The sequence below is a fragment of the Betta splendens genome, chromosome 9, assembly GCF_900634795.4.
Source record: "Betta splendens chromosome 9, fBetSpl5.4, whole genome shotgun sequence".
In the NCBI taxonomy this organism is placed as follows: domain Eukaryota; kingdom Metazoa; phylum Chordata; class Actinopteri; order Anabantiformes; family Osphronemidae; genus Betta; species Betta splendens.
In genome coordinates this window covers 28806185-28829005 of record NC_040889.2, presented here as the reverse complement: position 1 = coordinate 28829005, position 22821 = coordinate 28806185, and the positions used below count along the sequence as shown (strand labels likewise).

The 22821-nt window shown below is 52.4% G+C and overlaps 2 protein-coding genes across 7 annotated transcripts; one reads left to right on the top strand and one right to left on the bottom strand.

The window, feature by feature from the left end:
- Positions 1 to 938: 938 nt before the first annotated feature.
- Positions 939 to 19433, bottom strand: rusc2 (RUN and SH3 domain containing 2). Of its 4 annotated transcripts, none has more exons than XM_029161937.3 (13): positions 19287 to 19433; positions 10726 to 12410; positions 9884 to 10454; positions 6931 to 7575; positions 6350 to 6547; positions 5458 to 5625; positions 4766 to 4842; positions 4336 to 4510; positions 4136 to 4241; positions 3939 to 3985; positions 2847 to 3858; positions 2632 to 2772; positions 939 to 2559 (listed from the first exon to the last, which is right to left on the bottom strand). In XM_029161937.3, the coding sequence occupies exons 2-13, from the start codon at positions 12259 to 12261 to the stop codon at positions 2355 to 2357; spliced, it is 4881 nt and encodes a 1626-aa protein (XP_029017770.1). In that variant the 5' UTR covers positions 12262 to 12410; positions 19287 to 19433; the 3' UTR covers positions 939 to 2354. The 4 variants fall into 4 exon arrangements, with proteins under 4 accessions (XP_029017770.1, XP_029017771.1, XP_029017772.1 ...); XM_029161938.3 differs by having other exon boundaries at positions 5458 to 5622; XM_029161939.3 differs by lacking the exon at positions 6350 to 6547.
- On the top strand, positions 19383 to 22821 carry LOC114862057 (uncharacterized). 3 transcript variants are annotated; one of them, XM_041072265.1, is made up of 4 exons: positions 19383 to 19515; positions 21051 to 21103; positions 21187 to 22570; positions 22746 to 22821. In XM_041072265.1, coding segments are annotated over exons 1-4 (1509 nt in total). In that variant the 5' UTR covers positions 19383 to 19444; the 3' UTR covers positions 22747 to 22821. The 3 variants fall into 3 exon arrangements, with proteins under 3 accessions (XP_040928199.1, XP_029017775.1, XP_029017774.1); XM_029161942.3 differs by lacking the exon at positions 19383 to 19515 and adding an exon at positions 19999 to 20198; XM_029161941.3 differs by lacking the exon at positions 19383 to 19515 and adding an exon at positions 20683 to 20979.

Sequence of the window (22821 nt, the reverse complement as noted above, 5' to 3'; positions counted from 1 at the left end):
TGTCCGAAGCTAATAGAAGATCATTAGTGACTCTAACCAGAGCTGTTTCTGTGCTATGATGTTTTCTAAATCCTGACTGAAAGTCTTCATACAGGTTATTCCCACTAAGGTGGTCAGATAATTGTTTAGCCACGATTTTTTCCAGAATCTTGGAAATAAAGGGTAAATTTGAAATGGTTAGTAGTCCAGGGTCAAGGGTTGGTTTTTTCAATAGAGGTTTGACCACAGCCACCTTAAAAGCCTGTGGTACATAGCCTAGTTGTAAAGATTGGTTGATTTGATTTAATATGGATGGGCTGATTAAAGGTAGAACTTCTTTGAGTAATCTGGTTGGGATTGGATCTAAAAGACAAGTGGATGACTTGGAAGAGTTAATTATTGAGGTTAACTCCATATGAGTTATGGGGGAGAAGCTGTCTAGGTAAGACAGAGGATTTAATAAATTTAAAGTTGATGGATCTAGACAGTGCTTTCTGTCATTTGGAAGAAGTCGCTGCTGAATGTTTTTTCTAATGATGATAATTTTATTAGTAAAGTAGTTCATAAAGTCATTGCTGCTGAGATTTAAGGGGATTGGGGTTGTTTTTGTTTTCCTCAATTAGGGAGGAATAATATGTTTTTCTAGCAGCACAAAGTGCTTTTTTATATTTCATTAGACTGTCCTTCCATGCAATGCAGTTTACATTCATTTTGTTGGAACGCCACTGTCTTTCTAGTTGTCTAGTCCTTTGCTTTAGGCTGATGTCTGAGTTATACCACGGAGCTAACCTCCTCTGATTTACTGTCTTCTGTAAAACCAGCGGCCGTTTCCTCCAAAACTACAAACCTTTATTTTCACCTTTCGTTTCTCTGCAGACTGGTTTCATGTGATGAGGTCTCTGCTGCAGAACCAGCAGCCAACGATGTAAAAAGGACAAAAGACACAGGAGGCGTTCAGGTGTGTGATCACAGAGCACTTTGTTGTTTAACATCCATAGTAGTTTCATAATGTCATACGTACACGTCATATAGGCCGGACAGAGAGCGGAGCAGAGCTGCTGGAGGTATTTACAGGCAGGAGGACAAAGCAGACGTCTCTGACACATCACTCCTACGACGTTAGCGTTTAGCTCCACATTTCACTGCATCAAACAATTCAAAAGCAAACGGCATTCGCTTCGGACCTTGAGCCTCCACGTCTCCGACCGCTTGTCCCACGTGAACGACTACTGGCTGGGATTCGAGCTAGCAGGTTGTTAGCGCTGAGGCTAAATGCTCAACATAAACGCTTCAATGACATTCCTACGTACGGATCTGTGGAGGGACGAGGTTAAGTATATTTACAATTTAGTTAGAATCAGTTATGGATCATTTTGTTCAAATGTTGTGTTATAATCATACATTCAAAACGAAAACTGTACAAAAATGCAACACAAAAGAAAAAAAGAATCATTTAAATTAGTCCTACGCCAGATTTCCCAAATCTACAGCAGGCTTTTCTTCACTGAATGGACGTGTGGTCCCCTCATCCACGCAGGCGCTGCTCGTTCTAGAGCTGAGGCCACGTTGGGCGCCGGCCGTGGGACCTGACCTGCCCTCAGAGCCCCGTCTCCCTGGAACCACACACCCTTTCTCTGGGGACTGCAGCCGAAGCGCATACAAAATATACTGCACAAATATTAGATCCTCGAAGTGTTTTTCCTTCACCACTTTAATAATATTTATCATCTCCACGGTGGCGACGTTCTTCCCTGCATTCAGCAACCGATGCTTCTCTCAGGGACTGAACTGGTCAATAAATAAATACATCACGCATTTACAGGAGAAAGCAGCCGATCGAATGCACATGTACAAGTGGGATCCTGAAGCAGTGAACGCAAACGGACTGTGGAAGAGACGATGTTTGTGGGAGTTCACGTGCACTTGAACAAGGCCGACGTCCGGCTGTCGCTGCGGCGGCGCCCGTGTGCAAAGTCCGGAGTAGAAGGCAGTTTGTCCGTCAGTGTGTCCGTCAGTCCGTGCATGGGTTCGGCTGCTGAGGAATCAAAGGCTTCAACCATTGAGCTGCTCACGCGTTACAGTAACCTGCTGGATCACAACCCACTCACATACAGTGAAGCGGTGAGTGCGAGGGGGCTCAGGTGAACAGAGCAGTGAGGTGAATGGAGCAGTCACATGTGGCCCAGCGGGGGTGGAGGTGGAGGCGGAGGTGGGTGGATGCATGCACGCGCGCCCTCCACCTCCACGGCTGTGGCCTTGTGCCTGTTCATCATCTGTGGTCAGAGCTGCTCCTCCGCGTCAGCAGGAACCACGGGCTTCTTGACGCGTCTCCAGGTCTCTTCCTCCTCCTCCTCTTCGTCAGTATCATGTTGTGCTCAGAGCTTCGGTCCGGCCGATCGCCGGACGTCCTCCGCGCTGCTCAGCGTGACGTAGATGATGGGGACCAGGCCCTGGGTGGAGCCCAGCGAGCACAGCAGCCAGTCCGGGTCGGCCTTGCTCAGGACCTGCATGACGTCGCCCTTGTTGAAGCTCAGCTGCCCGGGTTCGGTGGCGATGTGATGGCACAACGTCCGCACCCGACTGAGGGAAGAGGGAGAGAGAGTGAGCAGAGCTGAAGGCCCGGTCCAAGCAGACGACGCGCTCGGTTCTTACCATGGGGGCAGTCTGGGCTCCGTGTTTTGGGGTTGTGGGGGCGTGGCCTGAGGCTCCGCCTTCCTCCCGCTCCCTGCTAAAATGGTCTGACCCACGAGATCGAGAACGGACCTATCCAGACCGAGCCAGTCCGACGGGGGCCTGAAAGAGAAGAAAGCGGCGCCTTGAAGCGGTGACGTGTGAGACCTGCAGCCTGTTGGAATCCGTTCACTCACCTGGTCTTTGGAGCCTTCGCCTTTGCCTTCGCCCGCGGCTCCGCCCCCTCTGCTCTGGAACACGAGCCCACGGTGGACCCGAAGAGCCGGCCCCAGCGTAAACTCTGGCCGTGCGAGGGGCTCTGGGCCCCGGTGCCGGTGCCGGTGCCGGGCGGCTCTGCAGGCTTCGGGTCCTGGTCCTGGTTCAGAACCGACTCCGGGGGGCTCCCCATCCAGGAGGGCCGTCCCCTGGGTCCGGAGCTGCCGCTGCTCCCTGCGCTTGTGTGGTCGCCGCCCTCGTGGCCTGACTCCGCCCCCTCCACCACGCCCTCCCTGGCGGGGGGGGCGTGGCCGTGGCGCCTCTCGGAGGACTTCTTCCTCTTGTCCGCCTTGACGAACTTGGAGCCCTCTGTGGACTGGTCGATGTAGACCTGTGAGGACTGCATCAGCTGGTACCACCAGCCCGCCTGCCTGTGGTGGCGCTGGCGCCCCGCGTCCTTCTCTCTGTGGCTGCTCCTGTCCTCGCCTCGTCGGTCTTGGCCTTCTCCGTGGCTCTCCTGCCCCACGCCTTTCACTCTTTGCCCGCTCGCGCCCCTTTCCCTCCACACATCAGCAAACCCTGCTTCCACCGCCTCCTGTCTGACAGACACGCTCTCGCTCCTCACCCTCGGTTTTCCTGCCGCTCCATCTTTTCGGGACCCGACTCCTTCCGTCCTCGGCCACGTTCCCTCCCGTCTGACCCCCCCCCGTTCTTCCCTGACCATTTCGCTCACGGTGGCGCTCCAGCCTCTCATGAGCTGGAAGGTGGAGCGGGTGGACTGGTGGAGGCTGTGGCCTGCAGAGCACAGCTGCTCCTTGCGGCGCAGATGCTCCTGGCCTTTTTGGAGGAGATGCGGCTCGAACAGAAGATCCAGGTCGAAGGGGAGGAGCGACAGAGGCTGCAGCAGGAGGAGCAGCTCCTCAAACAGGGGCCGGCAGGGCCCCTGCGACAGGGGGAGGAACCCCCCCTGGCTGTAGTGAGAGGCTATAATGTCTGGAGAACAGACAGAGACACAGTCAGAAGGAGCTTGAGAAGAAGCAGACGTGAGGGAGGTTTGGGAAACGCTGCGTTACCTTCATGTGTGTAGAGATGATTGAACCAAAACTCCAGAGACTTCAGGCTGAAAGCGTGAAGCACATGTATCAACTGTAGCAGCATCACTGCTCCATAGAGAAACACCACATCACTCGCCATCTAACAGTTTGTTTTCCTTCACTGAGTCCTGAGCTCGACTTTTATGAAACACTGATGGTAAAATCCTGTGACTTACTTCAACAGGCCCAGGATGAAGGCGTTCAGTCTCATGCTGTGGCTGGTGAGCTCCGAGAACTGGCTCACTTTGCTGAACAAACTGTGGAGGACACGTGTGGACGGGCCTACAGAACCGGGCCCACACGGAGGAACAGACGCAGACCGTTATCGCCGGCACTGATCTCACACGCGCTCACACGCCTAGTTTCCTGCTCTCACCCAGCTGCGTGGACGCCTCCACCAGGCTCCAGGGCCGGCAGCGCCGCTGACCGATGATCAGGTCCAGAACGTAGGCCTTCAGCCCGTCCTGCAGCACCTCATGCAGGGCCGGACACAGGTACTTCAGGATGAGGTGGCCCACGTTGGGGCTCACCCAGCTGTTCCCCAGCTTGGCCTTCAAGGGAAAAGACACACGACATGTTTCTATAAGACGTGTTGCCGCTTCATTGCTGCTATAACTGAGAAACAAGCTTCATCGTGTCAATCAAAGTCAGACCTATGAGCTCTGATCAGATAAACACTAGTAGAAAGGCAACGTGAGCCGTGTGACGGCGCCATCTGTCGGTGAAACCAGTGAAGCACAGCTGCTAAAGGCTTTTAGGTTCTGATCCTCCTCACGGAGCTTCCAGCTCTCCTGCTCGTCTCCTACCTTCACATCTGGGTCCCGGCTGGTTCCGAAGTGCGCCACAATCAGATCCACAGCCGTGTTGACTGCTTTCACCAGACCTGAAGTTAACGTGAGGAACAGAGTCAGTCACATTCAGAGCCACACGCGACCTTTGCATCATTTGCCCTCTTTTGCAGGAGGGAGTCATTCAGATTTAAACTGAGGCTCAGTAGAGAAGCTTCAGGCGCTGGTGCAGTGAGTTCAAACCTCATGACCCCGAAACGAATCTGGACTTGGCTTCAACCTGCTTCAGGCCTGTTCTCATGGTCGAGGAGCCACTTTCCAACGAGAGCCACTAGATTCAAGCACCATGCTACTGAAAACCACTTCACTCATTACGCAGTAATGTTGGATTCGCATTCAATGTCGCCTGCACTTACGTCCTGTTATTAAAATTCTTTCAGCTTTTGTGGAGGCGATTCTGCACAGATTAAAGTGGTTCATGAGTCAAGAACACGGAGCAGACACAGGCTGAGTTCTGCTTAAAGTCATGCGACTGTGAAACTACTTTACATATTACAGAAATAAATACATGATAAAAATCATACATATTTATCTTTGACGTGGCATTAAATCTATTTAATAGAGACTATGAATTGTGCCTGAAAATACAGACAGCAGTGAATGAAAAGCTCAGTGACACATTGAGTCTGACTGATGACACATGAGCTCACCTCTCTTCTGAGCGAGATCCACGGAGATGTGGGACTGTGAGGACGAGCAGGAGGACGAGGTGGAGGCATCGGGGGAGAGGCAGAACTCCTCCGGCGGCTTCTCTGTCAGCGAGAAGTAGTCGGGCAGGAAGTCGTGGCTCTGCTGCAGCTTAGCCGAGGGTCCAGCTGCTGGCGCACACACACACACACACACACACACAGACACACACACACACACACACACACACACACACACACACACACACACACACACACACACACACACACAAAGACACACACACACACACACACACACAAAGACACACACACACACACAGACACGCACACACAGACACACACACACAAACAGACACGCACACGCACACACACACACACACAAAGACACACACACACACACAGACGCACACACACAGACACACACACACAGACACACACACACACACACACACACAGACACACACACACACAAAGACACACACACACAGACACACACACACACACACGCGCAAAAACACACACACACACACACACACACGCAAAAACACACACACACACACGCGCAAAAACACACACACACAAACACACACACACACACAAAAACACAAAAACACACACACACACGCGCAAAAACACACACACACACGCGCAAAACACACACACACACACACACACACACACACACACACACACACACACACACACACACACACACACACACACACACACACAGAGTCAGTCACAGCCGTTGTACCACAGCCTACAGAGCCAGAAGTCCTGAAACCTGCTGCAATAACGCTCCCTGACTCTCCCCTCAAACAATAGAATCCCTTCAAAGCACTTCAATTAGAAATAGTTCTGCATTACACAACCACGACAACACAGCAATCAGCACCATTGGGTCGTCCGCCCGTGTGGTTGGAGGGAGCGGAGGGGAAATCGAAGACGTTGCGCCTGGCCCCCCGCGGGCCCCCCCCCCTCCTGGGCTCCAGGCTGGCAGACAGCGGCGCTGACCCACACACCCGCTCCACCCCGAGCGGGTTTCGTCGCCGGTACTCCCTCCATTTGAGAGCCTGAGGGGAGAGGTGATGCGCTGCGTGGGGGGAGGTGTCAGGTTAGTGGATGGACAGAGGACGTGGAGGGTGGAAGGAGGACATGCATGGAGGGAGGGGTGAAAGACAAGAAGGAGAAGAAGAGAAGAGTGAGCGGTCACATCCTGGGCAGACGGAAGATCTGCATCACAACCAGGGGCTTCAACTTGGTTGCAACTAACTCCATTTAAATTCAGGTTAATGTGAACAGAGAATCACAGCTGCAGGAAAGAAATCCTGAAGTTGGAAAAAACAGAAGAAGGTGAACAGAGGAACTGGAGTGGGGCTGAACTGATGTAGGCAGGATTCTCTGCTGACTGAGCCTTTAAACATCGCAACAGTCCAACCAATGACTCATAAATGAGCCAAACCTTTGAGAACCTACCATTGTGTGTCCGGGCCCCAGTGGGGCTCAGCGCGTCACTGTGTAGAGCTGGTAAACTGGGCAGAGCTCCATGATGGAAGCAGTGGCCCTGCACAGCTGGCAACAGGGGCGGAACCAGGCCTCTCTTGGCCCCTAAGGACGGAGGAGGAGGAGGAGTGCGGGGCAGCGAGGCCTCCTTCTGCTTCCCTGCCGCTGGGCTTTGGGCCGGGCCGAGGCCGGCAGAGAGGGGGCAGGAGCGGCTGTGGGGGGGCTGAGGGCTGGGCGTGCAGGTGGAGCAGGTTCCAGAGCTGGGCGCCCCCTGCAGGCGGACCGGGGAGTAGCTCCCCAGCGGCGAAGGCCGAACGGAGCCGGGAGGAGGTGCTGAAGCCCCCACCGGCCCCTGCAGCCGGCTGGCAGACGCAGCCTCGCTCTCCGCTCCCACCGGACCTCCAGAACCGGAACCAGAGCTGGAGCTGGAGCTGGAGCTGGAGCGGGCCTGCATACCAGAGGCGGGTCCAGAGAGCAGCGGCAGCAGGGGCTTGGGCTGCGGGGGTTTGGAGGCGAACTGGTGGTGGAAGGTGAAGGGCTGGATGGGGAGCGTGGTGGGGCGCTGCTCCTTGGTGTAGCGCACCACAGCTGGGCGTCCGTGAGCGGAGGAGAGGCCGCCTGCAGACCAGCAGACAGACTGCAATGAATCCTCAAATGCACAATAGGAATCAAGCTCTTTACATTTTTAACTTCCAACCAACAGCACAAACCCACAATCACGCTTGTGATGAACTGAAACTCAAGCACAGAGAAAACTGCGCAGTCATGAGTCAAAGCTCAACACGCGTTATCACAGACAGACAGACAGCAGTACACACACACACGCAAACACACACACACGCAAACACACACACACACACACGCGCAAACACACACACACACATGCAAAAACACACACACACACACGCAAACACACACGCGCACACACACACGCACACATACACACGCACACACAAGCAAACACACAAGCAAACACACGCGCGCACGCGCACACGCACACGCACACACACACGCACACCACCTGGAGACACACCAGCGACGGCAGGCTCGTTCTCTTCTCTGCTATGGCTTCGCTCTGTTTTGTTTACGCGCCGTCAGGTCCAGAACGGTGCGCGACACTTGGGTCAGCGTGACGTGCGCCGTGTTGCGCAACCTATTTGTGAGCGTGGCCCACGGAGCCATCTGAGCCGTCTGAGCCATCAGACCAGCGCCGCCGACCGCCTCTGGGTGGCAGCGTTGAGCTGCTGCAGGAGGGAGGGGAGCTCACACCCAGCAGGGGGGAGGAACGCTCCCTCCCTGCGTCTGCGATCTGCTCCGTCATCCTCCTCCTCACCCTCCTCATCCTCACCCTCCTCATCCTCCTCACCCTCCTCACTCTCCTCCTCCTCCTCCTCCTCCTCACTCACTCTCCTCACCCTCCTCACTCTCCTCCTCCTCATTCTCCTCCTCATCCTCCTGCTCCTCCTCATCCTCCTAACGCTGTCGTCCTCTGCGTTCTCTCCTCGCATCCCACCGTTCCTCAAGCTTTTCCTCCTCAGCTCCCGGCGTCTCGTTCGTGAGCCTGCTCCGTTTTAAGAGGCTGTGGTGAACAACGCAGCTGACTGAAGTGAAGGCCCATGAATAATGCATACGTGCGTACTCCCAAGTTGCAGTGGCTTCGTGTGATCGTAAATCATCACAGACCTTCTCTGTATCTGAAACAAGCATGACCTAATTTCATCCACTCTCACCTTCATATTATCTCACTATCATATTATCTATGGAAAAAGACACATTGGCAAAAATATCCGTCCAACAGCTGCTTCACTGTTTTAAAGCCCAAAAAAGGTTTAAAAAAAACACATTACTCATGAAACAACACAGAACTTTAACTGAAAATTCTCTTGACATAATTAATCATTCCATCAACACAATGTTACAATTAGTCAAATGCTCATCATGTCTGTAAACGTAACTCTTTCTTTCCTACAACACTCCACAAGCCATGAAAACCAGCATTAATATGACTCTGGACCCTGGGCTGCTCTTCCTCTCAGCGGGGGGCGGCTCCCTCAGAAGGTCCAGACCTGGAATTCCAAGCACCCGATGCCTGCGTGTGTTTATCTTAGCAGGACACACAGTCCAGCAGCTGAGACTCAGCTTTATAAGGTGATGCTGGCGTCTAACACCCCCCCCCCCACACACACACACACACACAGACAACATCAGCTGCACCTGATCGAGGGCTCGTTCACGTTCACCTCCTTCACCACTCTGACCATTTGTAACTGTTTGAACTGATGAACTGGAAGCAGCATCATGTTCCAGCATCTTAGACTCCTGTGCATGAAGTGTCTTAAAGGCAGGACTGGATCAGTATTCTGCCTGGTTCTGACTGCGAACGCAAACTGCCTCTGAAGACGTGGTACATGTCAACCAGCCCTTGTTTGTGTCGAGTTGGAACAATGTATGTAACCACAAACACGCGCACACACACCACACACACACACACACACCACACACACACACGCACACGCACACGCATGCTTTCACACACACACGCACGCACGCACGTGCACACGCTCGCACACGCGCGCGCGCACACACACACACGCACACACACACGCACGCGCACACTCACACGCATGCTCACACACGCACGCACACACACACGCACGCTCACACATGCACGCTCACACACACTTGCACACGCACGGGCACACACTTGCACACGCGCGCGCACACACTTGCACACGCGCGCGCACACACAATGAGGTTTTCTGCACCGTCATTGTTATTCAGAACACACTCGACCCACTTCAACCCTCGGTTCCCAACTCTGCTCACGTCGGCATAGACATTTTAAAACCTGGACGGGGCTTGAAGTCACACATGTGGAGGCTCGTCACGCGCTGTGTTGTCGACTTAGGCACCAGTGCCAACGTACCTTCAGCATGGGCGCGCGGCTCCCTCGCCCCCTCCAGGTGTCGCTCCATGCTGCCTTGGCTGTAACACCTGGTGAACGGGACGGGGGGCGGACTCTCGCAGTCGGCCTCCACGCGCTGCTCTGGGATCGGAGAGAAATCCACGGAGGAGTGGGAGTGGGTGGAGGAGCACAGGTCTGCGGCTGCTTTCGTGGAGGGCGACCCGCCGGCTGCGCCTCCGTTTCGTCTTTTACTCCTGGCGATCTCCGCGAAGGAGGTGACTCGAGGAGGAGGGGGCGGAGCCGGGGCGGCGCCGCCCTCGCTGAGCCGGACCGGGCAGCTCAACATGCGCTCCAGAGAGCCGAGCCGAGGGGGCGGGGACTTGTCCAGGTTGCGGTCGTAGCTGCGAGAGCGCGGACGAGTTCCTGAAGAGGCTCCGCCTTCAGCCACTGCCCGGGCGTCAGGAGGGGAGAGGTTGACGTACACCTGGCCCTGGATCAGAGCCGCCGCACCCTCAGCGCCACCGCCAGGTGCCTGCTGCTCACTCCTCTTCCTCTCATCCTCCTCTTCATCCTCATCATCGTCATCGTCTCGCTGAATGAGGGAAAAGGAGGAGACAAAAAAGCAGTCAAATATTCTGTTGAAAGTGCTTTTAAGCCAGATCGACCCAGTGACTCTGCTACAGACGCGTATTAATACCCTTCAACCCCACATGAAATAATCCTGGGCCATGATGATAGCAGATAAACCCAGACAGTGGCTGTGGTCTAGAATGAGCCGGTGCCAGACTGAGACCAGGCCATTTCCCTTCACTGCACCGTTTGGATGTTTTACATGGAACACTGGGTCAAACATCGTTTCTTACCCTGGACGCCTCTCCATCCTCCTCCTCCTCCTCAATGCCCTCCTCATCAGCTCGCTGCCTGAACAGGAAGTACTCGCTGGGCTGAGTCGGGGTGGGGCTGCCCTTGCCGTGCTCATCGGAGCAGCTGTTGACGGACGAGCCTGCCGGACTTGGAGACGACTGGGACGAAAGGTCGCAGGTGACCAGCTTGTAGTAGTTTTGGGTAGCGACGACGAGGCGGGCCTGGCTCTGCAGGCAGGACGCGAGGTCCCCAGAAGAGCCGGAATGCAGAGGGTGGTAGGAGTTGCAGTTGGCGTCCAGGTCAAGAGCTCCCTGGTGCTCCACGGAGCAGGAGCAGGTGGAGGAGGACGACAGGTGGGGCTCACGGACGCGAGGGAAGGCGCTGCCGACGCAGGAGGGCTGCTGCTGCGTGAGGGGGGGCTCCGTCGGGGAGGAGTGGAGGTCCAGGTAGAAGGCCCCGGCCGTTCCACAGTCTGTCCTGTTCCCGGGCGCCTCGGACACGGAGGAGGTGCAGGAGTGGTCGGTGGAGCTGTTGAGGTTGGTGCTCCCAGACAGCGGCTTCTCGGCGACGCCGTTGTTCATCTTGTTGTAAATGGCGCTGAAGTTGACGAGGACCCCGTCCGAGCTGTTGCAGGACGAGTCGCTGCCGTAGCCTTGGTGGCACTCGGAGAAGGGCTCCGAGAAGGCTTCGGGGAAGCGCTGGGGGTGGTTGTGAGAGAGGGCGCAGCAGGAGCAGTGGTTGGTGGAGGAGCTGGACGAGGAGGAGCCCGTCTTGCTGCTTCGCCCGCATCGCATGGGATGATCCTCCTCCTCGTCCTCGCCCCAGTCCACGGACATGTTGGAGCAGCTGCTGCCGTGGCGGCGCTGTCGCTCCAGTCCTAAAAAGTCCAGGTCGGAGAAGCCGATGCCCCTCAGCGACTCGCGGCTGCCGCCCCCCGCTGAGCCGTGCAGCAGAAAGGGCTCCGAGGCGAAGCCGAGCTCGTGCAGGTGGAAGGAGGCGGTGCCGTCGTCCAGGGCACAGTTAGTGTCACTGTGGAGGTGAAAGGAGGAATCCTCAAGGTAACCGCTGAGGTTGTCCCCATCCTCCTCCTCCTCTTCCTCCTCATCATCCTCAGCATTGAGCAGGAATGGATTACGCCGCAGCGGATTCCTGTTTCGGGGTTTGGCTCTGGGCAACGTGTGAGCTGTGATCATCATCTGCTCCTCTGAGTTGCTGGAGGTGAAGGACGAGTCATCGCTCGCCGTGCTGCCTCCTCTCCCACCACCCTTTCTCTCCCGCCCTCCATTGTGGGAGGCCCAGGAGCCGCTGGAGGTCTGGATCAGGCTGCTGTAGAGCAGCGCCTCTCTCTGGAGCACATCTCTCTCAGGGAGCGAGGTGGTGCGGCTCAGGCCCAGGTTCTCCGGCGGGCTGAACGGGTTGCTCCTCTTCAGGGAGGCCCCGCAGCTCCCCTGCCGACCTGCAGACACCTGACAGTGCACCAGAGGGATGTGATGCACAATCAGCGTCTCCCCAGACAGTTTAGGAGGGCTGTCCATGGTTGAGGAGGCGGTGGCGGGCGCTGCGGCAGAGACCCGGGGATGTGGGTGCAGGATGAGGCTCGTGTTCACACCCTGGAGGCTGGGCCCTGCGCTGGAGGGCAGCCAGGCAGCTGGAGGAAGTCTACACCGTGGTCAGAGTGGTACATCTGGAAAACACGACAGGAAAACGTTAGGGAAACCAGCCAATACAGAGCCAGCCTGAGGCCATGGAGATCACAGAGACTCACAGGAAGCAAAGGCGGAGCCAACAGATTCAAGTAGCTCAGGTGTCAGAAGAAACAAAGTCTCCGTCATTAATATTCCCGTTGTGTCACTGCGTCTAATGACATGTATCAACCCAGTGTATTTTTATCCCGTGCTTGAGCTTTTAACCGCTGGAGACTCAACATGGGTAAAGTACAGACCTGTTACTGCCTGAGCCGAGCAGCAGTGACTCAGCGCCCCTCGAGGTGGAAACGCTGAAGCTGCCGACTCGAACCGAGGCTGTGACCTCACACGTCACTCCCTGAATGACACACTCAGATGAAGCCGCCCGTTTGTCGTGTCACAGACCTTTGATAGCACCGTGCTGCAATGAGTCCCGGAGCATAAATCCACTAAGACAAGACTGCAGCTTAAAGTCATCTCTTGTAGTAGCTTCATTTTCTTCCATTAGGTAAGATACAATATGAACGGGATTAGAAAGTCATGAGTTTAAACCAAAAGCAGATATGTGCTAATCAGGAGCCTGTAATATGGATTTAGTCAAATGCCAGATAAAACAGCACGATTAAAAGATAATCTGAATTTCCATTTCTGTCCATGATTCTTTGTAGGCGGTCGGAAGAGGAGGACGCAGATTTACAGGATGTTGGAGCCTCTGGAGTTCGGACGAGGCAGGAATGGAAAGTGACCTTTTGAAACTCAGCAGCGGCGTTCGCCGTCAGAGAGGCTTCACACTCAGCTACTCAGAGACGGGCGCAACCTTTTCAACTCATAACTACCCACGATGCCCTGCTGCAGGAGTCGAGGAGGCAGACGCAGACTTTTTAGCGTTTGTGGTGTTGACTTGTTAACTTAACTATCGACTTAACATCATTTTTGTACTTGTGCTGATTGTGAGAACACGCTTCAGAGCAGCGATGCTGCTGTTATGTAACACAAATAAAGAATTCACACAATTACAAAAGCACAACACACAATTATCCTTGATTGACGACACAGAACAATCGGGGACAAACTGAGAGACAGAAAGGAAACAGTCAATTAAAGCAGACGTTAGGAGCCAAAGCTCCAGACTAACGTTGGTGAACCAGTGCACGTCTCTTTAATGAACCTGACTCAGTGGATGAGGTGAGTGCACCAGAGAAGGCAAATGAAAGGCGTTTAAGGGATTAGCTGCAGGTCATCAGCTCTGATTGTGTAATGTCCACGTTAGGATAAAAACAGCTGAACTTTCTCTGCTTTCCTTCATCTCCTTTGCTGTAGTTCATGGAACAGAGCGGATGAACAGCTGAGGGAAACACAAATACACCAACACCTCTTGATGGCTCCACTCGCTTTGGAGGAACTAGAATCAAGAGCACTGGGTCTTTAAGTAGTACAATATTAAGAGAATCACAGTGAGTCACTGTGTAAATGCTGGACTCAGGGTGGTCCGGTACAGGACCGGTTCTGGCTGCCTGACTATTCAAGTGTTCAACAGCACACACACAAAGAGTGAATGGGACTGAACAGACACTGCCTGAGGGACCACCATGTACTGAGAGGACACAGCTCAGCTAATGGAGCCTTTATGTACATGGACACAAACAGCAGAGGTTTAGAAAAAATATCAGAATCTAAAAAAAGAAACAAAAAAAGCAGCTTCCTCAAACAACGTGGAGCAGTCAGCATATCTGCTGCAGGTCCCTGAGCCAACAACACATCTGACTTGTGTGTTATTACCAGATTACAGAAGATCAGATCAGATCAGATGGGAAGAGACAAGGGGGTGAACGAGAACAAAAGGGGCTGAGCCCGGCCAATCACGGTTCAGTCCCACACCACATCAGAGGGCTCAGCTACAGCAGCAGCCAATGAGGAGCAGCCGTGCAGCAACAGAAACACAGAGCCGAGAACGAGAGCAGAGGCCATGAATGCATCACATAACAAAGTCAGGTAACCGTGGCAACCGGAGGACAGCCTGCACACACACACACACACACACACACACACACACACACACAAATAGCTGTAGACTGAGCAGGGACTCATGCAGGTCTGAGGAAACGGAACAGCTGAGGATGTCCCCTCGCTCCGCTCTCATCTGGGCTGGACTTCCAGGAATAAGCCCGAGTGAAGCCGCACCCTCTCCACGCAGAGAGAACACGACCACACTGAGATAGAATACACCAGAGTCAAACGCAAGCATATCACACAACTTCTTGTTAATGTTTGTCTAAATACTGCGTTTACTACTGAACTTGCTGAATGTGGCTGAACTGTTGAATATGGAAACCTACCTGTGGAGCCCTGACAGCCAACACTAAACCCTCTGACCTTTGACCTTCTGCCAACCTAAGATTCCAACAGATTGGGTCAGGTCGACGCGTGCCTCACACAAACCCAATGGATTCGTTTATCTCACGTCATGAAGCCGTTATGAATCCTAAGATTCTTTGCCGTTTCCTGATTTCAGTGGAGCTCAAACAAACAGCTCAGTCACCGCTGCTCGTCCTCTTTGTCTCAGCTGTGTGTGCTGCTGCCTCGCCGCTGATTTGACGGCTTAGTGCTGCGAGTGTGTGTGCAACTAATGAAAGGGCTTTTGTTTGTTCAATAGCGGGAATGCTGGATCTCAATCGACGCCTTTTTCAGCATATTCCATTTATCTCACCCTGCAGCTCAGCTCATCCCAGTTTGTTGAACCGTCAATTCTTATCAGAGCAGGAAGCTGCTTGGTAGAAACTCACACAAATAAAAAGCAACTCATCGTCATTATCGATCGAGGCTTGTGATCTGGGTGGAAGATTTCCCACAGTCGGACCGATTTTAAACCATTGGTACAAACTCGTTTGACTTGGTGATTATATTTGAGTGGTATTCAGTTTTATGACTGTGGTTCCACCTATTGGAGGCCTGTACAGAATATGCAACCCAGCACGTCATCATCATCAGAGTGATTTTGCCACCAAATAAAAAGGATTAAGTTCCTTTTTTCCAGAACCAAAAAGGCAGATAATCATCACACCTCCACTTCTAAATAGCATCATAAAGTCCACCTAAAATAGGTTAAGCTCAAGGTCAATTAGACGCAGAACAAGCTAATCACCTCGTTAATCCCTGGGAGCAGCGGCGTCTTCTCAGGGAGCTAATGTTGAGCCCATGACCTTGATGCCAGCTTCCCTCTTAGCTTAGCTTAGCTTAGCTTAGCTTAGCTTAGCGCTGCCACCACAGGCACACGGGATTCAGTGACCGGTGGCAGCAGCTGAACTCATTTAAATGGAAAAGCTGCAAACGTGGCGTCACAGCAGGGACCAGAGAGGTGGATTTGAATGACAGCACATTAAAGTACCAAGTTTATTGCAATATGATTGTTAAGGTTTTTCTTTTCTTGGATGTTTATGGTCAGGGTTAAAACATTCGTCAATAGAAATATGCCATAAAATTAGACTTCAGGCCATTTTCACAGCAGGAACATGTAAGTAACTCCCAGTAAATAGACCGACAGCACAGATTTCCAAAACTTTACTGCTTTTCTGCACCGTGGGATCACGTAATCATTCTCTAATTACATAGTTCAACTTTCAAGCCATGAAAACACAAATTATCTACAATTTGTTGTGTCCATGAACGCCTCACAACAGTGTTCATGGCGTTTTGTCTTTACGTTGCAGCTGCAGCTCTCCTTCCTCCTTATCTTACTCATGCGGTGCTGACGCGCTACTTCTTGCTCGTCTCCTCTTTCCCTGGTTCTGATCCAAGCAGCTCTCCCTCTCCTTCCTTGGATCCATCATGCATTTCTCTCCCATCCCCCTCCGGCCCCATTTAATCCCCGTTCCCCTCCTTTCCTGCCTCTCTCCCATCCAGCCTGCGCTCTGCAGTGTGTTGCGTCTTTGCTTTTACCCACTTGTGCCGCTCTCATCATCTCCCTCCATCACTCTACACACTGCAGAGGGTTTAGTCAGAACCGCCTCCCGATCCCATGGTGCTTTTAACATGGGGAGCCACAATTAGGTGCCCAGCAAAGGCCCAGTCATCCTGTCTGCAGGAAAACCATCGCACTGGGAGAACAGGCCTCCTCCAGGTCCACGCAGAAAACATGCATGTGATGCTCATATTAGCAACAGAGAAACCTGCAGGTCGTGTGTGGTCATTCGTGTGAATAAATATAATAAATAAAACTGAAATGAACCTCCACTCAGGTTCAAAGGTTTAAAAGTTCCCAACGCTCATCGTTTCTGCCACGACTGCTACGGTTCAAACAGTCAGCACCACTGATGGAGCCAAGTCTGAGTGGTTAATATTTAGTTGTCATTTACATTAATGTTTGAATGTCTCTTGAACTAAGTCAGCGTCTCCCTCTTTTACAGATTTAGCAGCTGAGCTACCGGACATCACGTATGTCTGAAACAGCTGTTCAGTTCCACACAGTGGAAATGTCCCCAGCATATTGACTATTGAGTGTCCCCACAGCTCCGTGTGCGATCCTTCACTAAATACAGGGGAAACGATCATGTGTTTCAGTGAGGAACACGCACAAAAGCTCTGGGAGCCTTCGATCAGTGCAGCGTCATGACGGGAGCAGAACCACGTTAACAAGCTACAAACGCCGAGTGTGAGTGAGCTCAAAAAGGCCAAACGCTGTCAGAACCACAAATTAAACTCAGTACAATAAACAACAAAACAGGCAGAACCAACAGTAGCAGACGTGAAGGCTCCGCTTAGTGAATGTGTGCGATTTGTAACTAAAAAAAACAGTAAAAGCGATTCAATAACAAATATACAACGCGTAATATTTATGAAAGGCTCATCTGCAGAGCCAGCTGTAATAATAGTTAAGATCAACGGCTACGAGTGAATTACTTCATGTTCCAGTCATGCCCTGACAGAGAGCACGCATTAGCTGCTGTGTTCTACTAAGCACACGTAACCCACAGGAACCAAAGGATCCACTGCTGAGGACCTTCTGGATCAGCTCCGGACCTTGAGACTACGGGGCTGTGATGCGATGACCTGGGCCTCGGCGGCTGGTTCTCTGCTTTGCACAGCATTAAAACAAACCCCCTCAGTCTCTAAGCAATTTGTTGGACACGGTTAAAAGCTTTTATAAACGGCAAGAACGAAGATATTTAACACATTAATGGATTCAGTGGGAACAGGATGGTTTCAGCTTCGAGTTCAAAACTACAATGTTGCAGGTTTGTTCGATTGAGTTTGAATGAGCTCAGAGGGTGAACGTAGATTAAACAAGGCCTTCAGAACGTGGGCACCTCTGAAAGGTTCTCCAGTGCAACCAGTGAGTTCAAGTTGCACTGCAACAAACACGCACGCACGCACGCACGCACGCACGCACGCACACACGCACACACGCACACACGCACACACACACGCACACACACACGCACACACACACACACACACACACACACACACACACACACACACACACACACACACACACACACAGTTACATAACAACAGACACGGGCCAAGATCAGGAGGCTCATGGCTCAGAGCTGTCAGAGCAGACATGTCACCTGACACCAAATCACATGTGACTGAAACATTTTAAAAATCTGCACAAACACTGCGTGGACTCGCTACTTTTCCTGCGACCAACCACTGGAGTACGAGTGGGAACACTAATGAAGTGTTGGACAGTGGAAGCCACAGAGGGAACGCAGTAAAAGGATAATGGTGCTGAACACGCTCCCTGCGTTCGTCCTGAGATTATCCAGACTTACTTCCATTAGACTCAAGCTGCTGATTAGAAAAACGTGCCTCTGACACACTGACGTCTGAAGAGGAAGGTCACGCCAGAACTGTGATGATGCTTTGAATGCTTATATTTAATCCAACTTCCAGGTTAATGCAGTAAACATGATCTAATCCTATTACTATTGTTTAGGTCACTGGACCAATCTGCATCACCACCATGTTACATGTGAAGCACATCAAGAGACAAACAAAACAATTTAAACGTATAAACAGGAAGTAGGGACATACGGAATTCAAAATAAAAGTCTAGAAGGTCATAGCCAACAGTGTCTGAAGCAGGACAACAAACTCAGCCTAAAGTTTCCCATCTGAGCATACATAGAACTTCATCTGTAGGATATTTGTGCTACCTACCGATCTAGTTTATGTTTTTACTTCAGCATGTCACGTGATCCGTATTTAAACGAATCCAATTACTCCACGATACTACTTAAGAAAAATCATTTTCGACAATATGGAAATACATAAGCAGTGTTTCCACATGTGGACCGAACTTTCACGCAGTCCTGTTGGCTTGAATCTGATCAGTTTGTGCAGTGAAGCTTTATTTTGTAAACTGCTGGCGGAAGTTAAAATCTGGTCGCCTCCAACTTGACACTTGCTGAACCGCTGTTGTTTGTAGCAATATGGAATCGATAGGGTAATAACGGAGCACTGCAGGCCGCTGGCGTGGCCCAGTGAAACCAGTTCGGCCTCTCGTCATCGAATAAATCCCGCTGGTCCCGGTCCAATCCAGCATTTTAAGCCCCAGTCCACGTCCTTTTAATTGGGATTACACAATAAAGGGGCATTCGCGCCCCTTCGCTTTGTGGCACCGCGCTAAAACACAAAACGACGCCATATAAACAAGCGTCAGCTGTGCGATAAATACAAAGGCGGGGCGCGTGACGACGAAAGGATGTTTAAAGATGTAATGGAGGTTCTGGAGCCGAAGGTGGCTTCCTCTTGTTACGACCGACACAGGCATCATTTTCGGCTCCTTTCTCCTTTTCCTCCGTTTGTCTCCTCCCGCACCGACACCGACTCCGACGCCTCCTCCTCGACCGACATCCACAGTCACTCACCTTGACGCAGGCTCGGCGGTGGTTCGGTTGTGGATTCGCCCCAGGCCCGGTGGACTGACTCCGGCTGGTGGGCTGCTCGTCCTTGGCGCGTGGGAACCTGCGTGTGTGTGTGCGTGTGTGTGCGTGTGCAGGGCTGCAGACAGCGGCGGTGCATCAGGATGGGTTGGGCCGGAGCTGCGCGTCAGCCTGAGGTCACAGCGTGGTCCCAGACTGGATTATCTAACTCTGGGTGGGACCAGTTACACTACGCATACTTCACATACCAGTAACGGTTCATTGTTATAAACCTGCAATTGGGATCCTGCAGCGCTACGACTTCAAATAATATAAACCATCAGCGTCAATATTAAAAAACGAAAACGAAAGAATTGTTTTTTTAAATTTTGGGCCAGTGCGTAGTATAATGAAATGGACTGTGACCAGTCCTCACTCAGCCTTATTCATTCGTCTCAGCCTAAAGCTGCTGTTCTGTCTCTGATGGATGGAAATCTAAGGTGAGATCAGCTGATTTAACAGGAGCTGCTCAGAACCAGGCATTTCTATGTGACGGTACCGTTCTGAGGCTTCTGGTGCACGACCGCCTCCAGCTGGTTCATCGAGCGGATTACACGTGAATTACCCCGCAGTCAACTAAACCAAAACGTGTCGCTGCTCCGGTTGGAGCCTCTTAATTAGCGGCTCCGCCCACTGGACTGTTCCACGCACGTCTTAAAGACTAATACAACGTAGCCAAAACCTCATTAACGAGTCTCCTCAGCTCAACCGTCCGATCACGTACGTTGAGACAACAACTAGAATTGTGTTTGAAAAGTGGCTCCACGCCTGCGCTTAAACCCTCCTTCAGTTCAGTTCAGTTCTCAGGGGACGTGGTGAGGAACCTTCCTAATTAAGCTCCACGTAAACGGACTAAATGTGAGTCTAAGCAGAAGAGAAACGTTTTTGTGAATTCCTTTGTTTTTCGGTCCTTACAACTCGGCACGTGGGTGATGGATTCAGCTGATCAGTGGACGGTAGCTGGTTCCTTTGGGTTCTGACAGGGACGTCTCGCACTAAGGTCCATGACTACGGGTTTTACTTTGACTTCATGTCCCATCGTGCATCAATGTATTTAACGTGCAGACACTGGATGAAAAGGCAACTCTTTATGTAAAACACCACAAACGTCTAGAACAAAGTCTAAACACATCACTTGTACTTAGTCAATAAGAATACAGTTTTCCCTTCCACAGTATTTTAATTGTCAGTACTGATGTAATGCCGCCTCCTACCGACAGGCGGCAGTGTCCGGTACGAAAACGAGGCTTTGTTTCCAGGTTCTAGTTTAGTGTTTAACCCCAGTTGTAAAAACGGTTCGTTTGCTCTTTGGTTGAACTTCTGTTCAAGCCAAGTTCTTCGCTCTGCATCTGTGGGAACGTCATGTTTAGTCTGTTTTCTTCACTCTATCACGTGGAAGTGTGTTTGTCTCTGGGCCACTAGATGGCATCGAATCCTTAGTGTTGCACTGAGCGTCACCAGCAGAAAAGAGCAAAAACCGGTGACCAACGTTATGAAAAACAGCTGGTGGACGTCAATGTCAATCAGGCTGTCAGTAAACGAGGCCTCTGATTGGTTGTTAAAACCTAGACCTGGTCAGTAGCAGAGGGAGTTCTCATTCCACTGAAGGGAAACTGCAGACCATGGGCTTTACTTCATGGTACTTACTGGTCTTATACATTTTATTTTTATTTGTGTATTAAGTAGTTGTATAATCACTTTTCTTTCCAGTGAGATGTTGCTATGGCTGCTCTTTGTTGGATTTCTTCAAGCAAGTGTTGCATGTAAGACCAAGACTCAAGTCCTAAGGTCCTGCATTGTTCCTGTTGTTTATATATTACACAATTTGTTTGTCTTTTGTTTTCAGCTTCCTTTCGTGGCTTTTGGGACGGATTTGATGCAAGTAATCTTCAGCATGTTTCAGGCGACCAGTCTCAGCCTCACGTGGCGTTTTACCCTCCCAGGTCCAACTCTTGGCCTTGGCCCCAGGTCCAAGGCTCCCAACGCTCTCCCCAGGCGACCTCTGGGCATTTCCATCCGCAGGCGCCTTGCTTTCAGTCCAAACCCCAGCGGCCTAACTACTGGCCCTTCCCCGTTCCCCAGGAGCCCGTCCCCGTGTTCCAGTCCAGTGAGCCTGGTGACCTTCCCCAGGTTCCTGGCTACTCACCCAGCAACCAGCCCACGCCTGCTCCTCAACCCCAGCAGCCCGACCAACAGCCCCAAGCTGCTGGTGTTCAGGCTCTGCCACCCAACAACGCCCCCCCCCGCAGACTGCCCGAAAGCTGGTACCAGAAACGCCCCCAGTATCTGGCATCACGCTTCCCATCGAAGCCTCTGCCTCCTCCCAGGCCCCAGGGGCCCAATCCTCTGCCACAGCGGCCAAGCACAGTGCTTCATCCCTGGTCCCAGCAGCAGCCTGGTAACTGGCCCCAGCCGGCCCCTACCACCCTGCCCCCCACCCTGCCCCCCACGCGGCCCTCAAACCCGGCCCAAGCTCTGCGTCCTCTGCCTCAGTCACACAGCAAACTGTTCCATCCGTGGCACCAGCAAAGGCATCAGTTACTCAATAACCCGTTCAAGCCGCAGCCCCCTGCCCCCCAGCAACCAACCCCCCAGCCACCGTCTGCCCCAACCCCCCAGTCGACCCCTGCCACTCAGGAACCTGGCCCGTCCAACAACCTTCCTCAGGCCCAGCCACCAGATAACCTGCCCCATCCGTGGTACCAGTCTCCCATTTACCTCCTAAATCCTCATCACTATCCCTGGTTTCTTCCTCATCCTGCCCCATCTACCCCCCAGTCTTCACCTGCCCCTCCCAGCAACCCGCCCCAGGCACCTCTGCCACCCTCTACCACCCAGCAACCCGCCTCGTCCACCCAACTGCCCCAGGAATCTGGGCCTGTAGCTCAGCTGCCATCTGACACTCCGCAGCCTTCCCCACCCAGCAACTTGCTCCACGTTCCTGACCAGCCGCTTCCTCCATGGTACCAGCATCAGTCCCCCAGTCTGGTCCAGCCTCACTGGCCCCTGATACCCGGCTACCTGCCTGAGCCGGTCAGCTACCAGCCCCAGTATTGGCCTTATGGTCCCAGCAACCTGCCCCCTGCCTGGTCCTGGTTTCCCATGTACCCGCCCTGGACCAGTTTTACACAAAGCTGCAAACCTCCTCTGCTCTGCTATGAGCTCAGCAGTGACAGTGCTTTTTATCCATACTTGCTTCCAGACAGGGAAACTGGCAGCGTTGAGCCGTGGTAGGTCCTTTTGTTTCAGCTTGCTCTCTGTTAAAAGGTGACATGTTTTTCAGGTTTAGGCTGAATCAACCCAATATTAATGACTGTTAAAGGTGCCAGGACGTGACACACTTCAGGCTGAAGGGCCTGTGCTCTAAATTTGGTTAAATGTCATTGATTATAATTGTCATTTCAGATCAGGGACATCAGGACTGTGCAAGACCTCAACTGATCAGCTGGACTGACGTTGAAAATAAAGTGTTTTCCCTCGA